This window comes from Orycteropus afer, unplaced genomic scaffold (assembly GCF_000298275.1).
Source record: "Orycteropus afer afer isolate SDZICR_OR568_19922 unplaced genomic scaffold, OryAfe1.0 scaffold00192, whole genome shotgun sequence".
Taxonomy (NCBI): Eukaryota; Metazoa; Chordata; class Mammalia; order Tubulidentata; family Orycteropodidae; genus Orycteropus; species Orycteropus afer.
Window position 1 is genome coordinate 2,235,318 of NW_006921779.1, and position 8,936 is coordinate 2,244,253.

The 8,936-nt window shown below is 50.2% G+C and overlaps 2 protein-coding genes across 2 annotated transcripts in view; one reads left to right on the forward strand and one right to left on the reverse strand.

Annotated features, from left to right (window-relative positions):
- Positions 1–2,081: 2,081 nt before the first annotated feature.
- Positions 2,082–4,587, forward strand: FHL3 (four and a half LIM domains 3). Its single transcript, XM_007947614.2, has 5 exons — positions 2,082–2,237; positions 2,345–2,519; positions 3,834–4,003; positions 4,125–4,311; positions 4,433–4,587. Exons 1-5 carry the CDS (start codon positions 2,082–2,084, stop codon positions 4,585–4,587), a joined length of 843 nt encoding a protein of 280 aa, XP_007945805.1.
- Positions 4,588–5,360: 773 nt separating this feature from the next.
- SF3A3 (splicing factor 3a subunit 3) overlaps positions 5,361–8,936 on the reverse strand; it is a 72,328-nt gene continuing 68,752 nt past the window's right edge. The window contains exons 18-19 of the mRNA XM_007947666.2: positions 5,794–5,962; positions 5,361–5,664 (exon numbers count right to left, since the gene is read on the reverse strand). Coding sequence (XP_007945857.1) covers positions 5,361–5,664; positions 5,794–5,962 — 473 coding nt within the window. The remainder of the gene's footprint in view (positions 5,665–5,793; positions 5,963–8,936) is intronic.

Sequence of the window (8,936 nt, forward strand, 5' to 3'; positions counted from 1 at the left end):
CGGTATAGCGCAGGCAGGACACTGGCTACATGCATAGTCTCCACCCCAGGAGTCCTGCTCTGAAGACCCCAGCTCCTGGTGTCTTCATGTCCTGGCCCAGAGTGTGTACTGGGTATTCTCCCATTGTACAGAACGGAAGGTGAGCACCCACAAGCTGTCCCTTCAGAAAAGCCAGGTCTGCCCAGGCTTGGGGTGTCTGCTGGCGCCTGGAGTCTGGACTCCACGCCAGAGCAATGCTAGCTGGCAAGGATTTCCCACTTGTGGTGACTGAGAAAAGGAGGGCTTTTCCTTCAGCTTGATCCAGGGCAGGCTCCCGGGACTGCCTGCCGTTTGCTGGGCTGTTATGGGGGAGGGAGAGAATTGGAGGGGGTTCTTTGTATGTTTCTTTAAACTCCCCCAGACTCATCTGCAGCTGTGAAATAGCCCAGCTCAGTGTTTCAGCGCCTTCCTATGGGCCCTGGTGGCTCCTCTCCACCCACCCTGGATCTTTGCCCTTAGAGAGCTGGCTTCATGGTGGAGGAGGCCAGGGCTGGGGAGCTCTAACTTTGAGGGTAGAGTCTGCAGTCAGAGGCAGCAGAAGGGACTGGGAACCCCACTTCCCTACCCCCCACACACACACACACACTCGCCTGCTCCTGTTCCAGAGGCAGTTATATGCATGACCTCATCCCGCAAATATGCTTTGTTCCTGAGAAAATGGAAAGTGTCTGAGGTTTGGTGGGGGGCTGGGTGTCTGCAGCAACAGCTCTCAGGGCTCCCCCTTTCCTCATTCCCCAGCGGAAGAGGGGCCTGAATTGGGGAGAAAATGTTGTCACTGGCTCCCACTCCCTCACCCTTCACTTCCTGTCCTGAACCTTTAGAAATCAGAAGAGCTAGGAAGAGGCTGTCTCTCCCAAAGGCAGGAAGAGAGAAACAATGACCCCAAGGGCTGTACCAGATGCTACCAGGGGTGATTCTGGGGTGGGGTGAGGCACATCTCTCTCTCTCTCTCTCTCTCAGTATGTCTCTCATTTCCCCTCTTCCTAGGCATCTCATTTCCCTTTTTTCTCTCCTGTGGCTGGTAAAACTTGGCCATCTGGCCATCTGGGCTATCACAGTTGCTGCAGATGTTACAGGCCAAGGCTGCCCAGGCCAGTGTGATCAGAGACACAGCAGGGGTGGAAGAGGATGAGGGCAGAGGGTCCAGATGGGGAAGCCTAGCTGTGTCCAGCTTGCAGGATTTCCTTCCTGCTTAAACCTAGGCTGAACCTCTGAAGTTCTTGTTTGGCTGATTCTCCAGGGAGGAAAGCCTTGAATTCTCACACCAGCCTCCTCCACCATTCATCTGTCCAGCAGCCATCTAGCATTCCACTGTTTCCTGGATCAGGAGGGGGTGGGGACAACCCAGTGCCATCCCTAACCTCCCTTTTGCAGATATCTGGTAGAGGTTCTGTTGTCCACATCCCTGAGAGTCAGGAAAGGACAGGCATACTGGTCAGATACTGGTGAGGTGGCTTCTTGCCCCTGCTCCTGTGACAGTAGGGACCAAACAAGAAATCCATTGCCATCGAGGCAAGTCCAACTCATAGCAACCCTATAAGGGCAGAGGAGAACTGCCCTGTAGGTTTTCTAAGGCTGCAAATCTTTACGGAAGCAGGCTACCTTGTATTTCTCCCATGGAGTGGCTGATGGGTTTGAACCACCATCCTTTCGGTTAGCAGCCAAGCGCTTTAACCACTGTGCCACTGAGGTTTCTTATTAGCAGGCACAGTGGTTGATCAACTCAGGCTGGGGCAGGAAATGAGTCACTGACCCAGGAAAAGCCCCCTCCCCTCAGATCTGACAGGGCCTAGATAAGAAAACAACTTCTGCTTCCTTGTTCTTTCCTGACCCCTTCCCACTTCCTATTTCCCACATTTATATAGAAATAAACATGCAGGACGCCTGGGTTCCCAGAGGCACATCTTCCCCACCCACCCCTGCTCTGACCTAGTATTTCCTGTGCCTGGTCACTTTCTTGACTGCAAGGGGCTAAGCCACAGCCCTCTGGGTGACCCCTGCCCCATCTTATGTTCCTAACAGGGCCCACCCACAGTGCCACAATGAGCGAGGCCTTTGACTGTGCAAAATGTGGTGAATCCTTGTATGGCCGCAAGTACATCCAGACAGACGGTGGCCCCCACTGCGTGCCCTGCTATGACAACACCTTTGCCAACACCTGCGCAGAGTGCCAACAGCTTATCGGGCATGACTCAAGGGTGAGGACCAGATCAGACAGGGCAGGGAGTGGGTGAGGGCTAGTCAGAGGGGGCAGGAGGTGGATCCACCAGGCCTGGGTGGCAGTGCCCCTGCTATACTCCTGCAGGAGCTGTTCTATGAAGACCGCCACTTCCACGAGGGCTGCTTCCGCTGCTGCCGCTGCCAGCGCTCCCTAGCCGATGAGCCCTTCACCTGCCAGGACAACGAGCTGCTCTGCAATGACTGCTACTGCAGTGCCTTTTCCTCACAGTGCTCTGCCTGTGGGGAGACTGTCATGCCTGGTACGTCCCCAGGGCCTCACAGTATGTGGGGACTGGCATGCCTGGGAACTACATGGAAGTTTAGCATGTGCAGGGACCAGCATGTCTATCTGATACACACGTGGAGGCTTGGGTGTGTGTAGACCTGCACACACAGGATATTCTTGGAAATTTAGTACATATCATGTGTCTATGCTCTTGGGGCTTAGCATGCACAGGGACTGACAAGCCCAGGTATACACACGGCAGCTTAGCATGTGTAGGAAATGACAAGCTTGGTACATTCCTGAGGACTTCATGTGTGATGGACCAGCATGCCTGGTACATACCTGGGGCCTTAGCATGTATGAAGATATACATGTTTAGTACATGTAGGAGCTAAAGGAAGGTTGGGCAATCCTACTTCCGTAGTGATACTGCCTCGGAAACCCAAGGAGGGGTCGCTATGAGTCAGGTTTGACTCGACGGCACATAACAACAACAACAACAGGAGCTAAAGGTATACTGATACTCTCAAGCCTGGTGCCTTGGGGCTTAGTGTGTGCAGAGACAGATAAACAGAGCTTAGCATGTGCAGGGACCTGCATACCTAATAAATATGTGAGGACTTAGCACATGTGGAGAATGGCATGCCTAGGATATGCAAGGACTTAGCATGTACTGAATCTGCCATGGCCTGGGCATTAGAACTTTAGGCAGACTTGCTTGCCTGGTATATGTAAGGGTTTTTGTGTCTAAGGTCCCTGGGTGGTACAATGGTTTGCATTAGACTAGCAACCAAAAGGGTCAGTGGTTCAAACCAACCAACCCAGTGATGCTACAGAGGAAAAGCCTGGAGATTTGCTTTCCATAAAGATTACAGCCAAGAAAACACTATGGAGTTTGTTTCTACTCTGTAATACATGGGATTGCTGTGAGTCAGCATCAATTCAATGGAAAAGGGATTTTGTGTGTGTGAGTGTGTGTGTGTGTACGCTAATAGCAATATGTGTGGTATATAAGGGATCAACCTATACTGAGACACATGCCTGTTACATGGAGGCTTGATGTGTGCTGAGACAGTTATATCTGGTACATAAGAGGGCTTAACATATGCCACAACCCTCATGTCTAGGTTATAGGGACCTAGGACACACTGAGCTGTCATGTCCAGTGTTTGGGGTGGAAGATTGAGGGAGGTTATCATATGTAATATATGGTGGGGGTCTTGCTGAATATGCCTGGACCCTACTTTGCTCAGGCTATGGGAGCATTGGGAACTTTTCTGGGGGATAGCAGGGGGTGCCCCTCTGGAGCTTGGGACACAGCCTCTGAGTGGACCCCTGTTCCCTACAGGGTCCCGAAAGCTGGAGTATGGAGGCCAGACATGGCATGAGCACTGCTTCCTGTGCAGCGGCTGTGAGCAGCCACTGGGCTCCCGTTCTTTTGTGCCTGACAAGGGTGGTCACTACTGCGTGCCCTGCTACGAGAACAAGTTTGCGCCTCGCTGTGCCCGCTGCAGCAAGGTGGGAGTTGGGCCAGTGGGTGGGGTGCTAACCTCTACTGCACTCATGGGTGGGAGTGAGTAAGGCTCTTTTTAAGGTGGGAATACCCACTCCCCCTAGCTGACAGATGCTGCCTCTACAGACGCTGACACAGGGAGGCGTGACATACCGTGACCAGCCCTGGCATAGAGAATGCTTGGTGTGCACCGGGTGCCAGACCCCCCTGGCAGGGCAGCAGTTCACCTCCCGGGATGATGATCCCTACTGTGTGGCCTGTTTTGGTGAACTCTTTGCACCCAAGTGTAGCAGCTGCAAGTGCCCCATCACAGGTGGGACAAGGGTCAAAAAACAAGAGTGGGTAGGGTCCCAGGGAATGGGATCTGGTCTTGGGTAAGGTAAGGGCAGGACTAATCCCAGGATCTGCAGTGCTAACCTCCAGCTTCCCTCCAGGACTTGGTGGGGGCAAGTATGTGTCCTTTGAAGACCGACACTGGCACCACAGCTGCTTCTCCTGTGCCCGCTGCTCCACCTCCCTGGTGGGCCAAGGCTTCGTGCCCGACGGAGATCAAGTGCTGTGCCAGGGCTGTAGCCAGGCAGGGCCCTGAGACAGGGCTCCTGGGCCCAGGCCCTCCCATACCAGGGCTCCAGGGCTGTCGTGGTTCCCTTTCCAAACCACCTGTGGGACCCCAGCCCCTCCCTAAAATGGGACTCCCCCCTGGGCTCCAGGATTCAACCTCCTCATCCCAATATCTCCAAACTGGTACTCCCTGACCTAGGGCCCCCAAAACCTGGCCTTTTATGGAGCCTCCAGGATTCAAGCCCCATCCCCAACCCTGGACTCCAGAACTCAGCTCATCCCTGTCTCTCCTGTGGTCTCAGACCAAGGCTCCTTCACAAATCAGGGCTCTAGACCCCAGCCCTGGAACCCAGACCCCCTTAAATCTAGACTTTAAGTCTCCAGTGGGTGTCTGAGAAGTCCTGAAAAGTGGACTATACTCAGGTCTGACCCCCACCCCATTCCACCCCATCACCACTGCTGAACCTGGCTAGGCAAGCAGGGTGGGGGGTCCTAGGGTGTGTGTGTGGTGGGGAGGGGTTCCGTGCCCATCAGGTGTTTTCTCATTTCATTTCAGCTCCATTTTGCCCAGAGATGGGCAGAGGGGTGGTCATGGCCGGCCCCCTTTCCAGATTCTGCAATAAAAGCAGTGAGGAAGCGCTGTCCTTCATGTGTTTGTCTGGGGGTGGGCAGGAATCTTCCTTTACTATCCCAGGCTTGGTAGCCCTCAGCCCTCCGGGCAAGAGCGGGAGGTGGCCAGTACTCGGGGCAGGAACTCTCCGGAAGAAGGGATCCCCGCTGCAGCTACCATCCCTCTCTAGTTTAGCCGGCCTCCCTGCTGCTGGCGTAAGTTTTTTCCTCCTTTTGGGGAAGACGGAGGCGGGGGTTCCGGACGCTGAGCTGCAGCAGGGGTGGGGGTTCCCTCCGATACAAGTCGCCCCCTCGAAAGACAGCCTTTCTTAAATCCCGTTGGGCACTCCGTCCCGATCCATAGTCTGGGCTCAGACCCTTGGCCCGCTTCCTCCTCTTCCCAGGGATTAGCGGGGGCGGCCCGGGATCCGTTCTCTTGGCCGCAAGTTTTTTGCCAAAAAAGGCAAGGATGCAGCTGCACGCGCCACGGGAACATCTGGATCCAATTCCCGGCATGAATGGGTCATGGCCCCGCTCCCCCCGTGATTCATGGGCGGGGGCGGGAATGAGCTTGGAGGGCTGCCCCCCGAAGTGGGGAGATGGGGCGGAGCGCTGCTCCCCTCACCCGGCGTCCGACTCCCGGGCCCCACTGGCCCCCTCGGCGGCCCGCGGTCCAGCTCGCCGCGGCCTGACTGGCGGAGGCAGTTTTGTGCGCGCGGGCTGATGAGCACACTGAGGCCAGCGGGCTGCATCCCCTCGGGTGAAGGTAGGGGTGCAGGCGGACCGTCTGCGCTCTGTGGGAGGGGGCCCCACTTCTTTTCCAGCGGAAATCTCGTGATCATGTGTATCTTATATTAAACCTTCCCAAAAACTCCATGGGGCAGGCAGGCATTCATTTCACCGAGGTGCGGACAGAGACTGAGATTCAGAGACTGTTGCGCGAAGTCCTGTAGGTAGTCCCTGATACCGGATTCTAATTCGCAGTGCACTGCCTCTCCCTCCCAGTCCTAATGTATCTAAGGTAGACATTTTCAACAAGCCTTCCCAATGCTCATGTGCGCTTCCAAGAGTAATAACTGCATGCTCACATTTGTGTTTCTCTCTCACCTGGCCGTCAGATTGGGCTTGTGCCTGCCCCTGCCTCATTTATCCCTCCATTCCCAGCTCCCGGCACTTACAAGTTCAGTGAGTACTGGTTGAGGAAGAGCAATCCAAGCATATAAACAGCTGGTGCAAAGGCCTGGAGGCCTGAGAACATATGGTGCTTTGGGGAAGCAGTAGGGAGAGCCCAGATCACGAAAAGCCGAGTGCCAAGTTAAACAGATCTCACCCTGCGGGTAAAGCAGCCAATGGAAATGTTCAAGCAGGAGCGTGAGATGTTCGCAGCTTTGGAAAGATCATTTGGGCTGTGGCCTGAATAATGGTTTGGAGGGGTAAGATGAGCAAGGTGGTTAGGCGTCTAGTGCAGTAATCCAGGTGAGAGGCAGGTGGCAGCAACAGTGGAAAAGAAAATACTGATTTGATGGAGTGGGGACAGAAGGGATTTAAAAGAAAGTAGGCATCAGGTTTGAGGCAGAGTGCAGGGGTGAATGGCAGTGCTTAAGTGTTCCACCTACCTAAGAGGAAGGGATATGCTGCTACAATACCACATTACATTGATTTCAAGGCAAACATCTTCCAGATACAACATCTCAGAAACCTGAGAAACATTTTATAATTTAAGGTGGGTCAATTTGGGTTTTTATTTTCCTTTCTTAGTAGAGTTTAAAATAATGGTAAATTTTACATCGGATGGTATCTCATATTTGATGAAATACAGCAGATCGAAAGCATTACAGAAAAATAAATAAATAAATACCTGAGTCTCCAGAAAGGAGATTTCTCCCCACTGTCCTAGTTAGTGGCCCAGGAATAGCCCCACAGGGGAGCTGTGCCCAAGGTCCTCTATTCTCTAACAGTGGCAGTCTTGCTTAAAGGTTGACATAAATATAATCCTTACAACATGAGTAGGCAAGACAAGGGTTATAATCGCCATTTAATTTTTCAAACTCAAAAAGTAAAACTCTTCTTTTTTTAAAAAAAAAAAAAAAGTACGTGTTCATTGTAGAAAAATTGTTGCTTGTTGTGTGCCATGAACTAGATTCCAATGCGGACTGCCATATCTTTCTCTGGAAGAACAGCTGATGGATTTGAACTGCTGAACTTTTGGTTTGCCACTCATTCCAACTCATGTTGTTGTTGTTGTTATGTGCTGTCGAATCAGACCCGACTCAAAGCGGCCCCTCCTTGGGTTTCCGAGGCAATATCACTACAGAAGTAGATTGCCTCTTAACAGAGAACTGCGCCACACAGTTTCCTAGGCTATAACCGTCATAGCAGTAGATCGCTGGGTCTTTTCTCCCACAAGCCTCTGGTGAGTTCAAACCACGTATGTTTTAGTTAGCAGCCAAGCCTCTACCACTGTGCCACCAGGACTTCCTGTAGAAAAATTTAGTACCAAATACTAAAGAAAACAAAAGGTAAATTAATAACTCCTTCATGTATTAAGCATGTACATGTATATATGTGTTTTCCATTTTTTTGTATTATTTTTAAATTGAAAAAATAACACATTAATGTATTAAACAAAGCTTTCATGCCATACTTTGTGTACATCCAAAAAAAAATTTTCCTCTCAAATGACATCTTGACAGGACATCTGAAAAACAACCATTGTTTAGTGTTACTTAGATATTCTTACAGAAATAATCTCTTCATGAATCGACTTTTATACATACTTTTGTGCATCAGGTTTTTTTACTTTCCCTGGCCATTTTAACACATGAGTTCATACATAGTTTTTGACAGTTTCATTGAGGTATGATTTGCATACCATAACATTCAGTCCATTTTAAGTGTACAATTATTTCTACTAAATTAATAGACTTGCCAAGGAAAGGTTTCTATATGGAAGGAAACTTTGTTGGTTACAGGGGGAGGGATGGGGAGGGAACACTGCAAAAAAAATTTTGAAAATAAATAATAAATAAATAGACTTGTGCAACTATCACAGCCATCCCATTTTAGAAATTTTCATCACCCCCAAAAGATGTTTTGTGCCCATTTGCAGGCATGTCAAGTCTAACACCTAACCCCAGGCAACTACTCATCTAGTTTCTGTTGCCATAGATTTGCCTTTCTGGTCATTTCATATAAAGGGACTCATACACTATGTTCTTTTAGTGTCTTGCTTTTTTTACTCAGCATGATTTTTTTTTTCTTAACTTTTATTGTGAAAACATACACAGGAAGACATTTGCCTGTGTAATTCCCACGTTTACAGCTCAGGGTTTTCAAGGTTTATCCATGTTTAGCACTGTGTGGATACGCCACATTTGGTTTATGTATTCACCAGTTTAGGTTTTCTCCATTTTTTTGTCAATTAGGAATAATGCTATATGAGCAGAAGCCCACATATACATACTGACATAGGTTTTCATTTCTCCACTTATAAGTGAACATACAGATTTCCTTCTCATATACTTTTTTTTTTTTTTTTTTCCCCCAGCTCTATAGCCTTTCAGTGTTTGGATGTACCATATTTTATTTATCTACTCTCGGACTGATAGGCAATTGGATTGTTTCCATATATGAAATTCTGGAAAAAAAAAAAAACCCTGCTATCATCCCATTAATTCACAAGGATATTGAGGTCCAGAGAAGCAGAAAACGTCAGAGGTCACCCTGAAAGATAAGGGGACTCAAGTTCTGGTCTCCCAATTCCTATCC

What these genes read in the sequence shown, in the direction of transcription:
- FHL3 (XM_007947614.2), top strand. Translation starts at nt 2,082, where the DNA reads ATGAGCGAGGCCTTTGACTGTGCAAAATGTGGTGAATCCTTGTATGGC. An exon ending in TGGGGAGACTGTCATGCCTG is followed by an intron (nt 2,520 to 3,833) that starts GTACGTCCCCAG and finishes TGTTCCCTACAG; the next exon opens with GGTCCCGAAAGCTGGAGTAT. An exon ending in CTGCAAGTGCCCCATCACAG is followed by an intron (nt 4,312 to 4,432) that starts GTGGGACAAGGG and finishes GCTTCCCTCCAG; the next exon opens with GACTTGGTGGGGGCAAGTAT.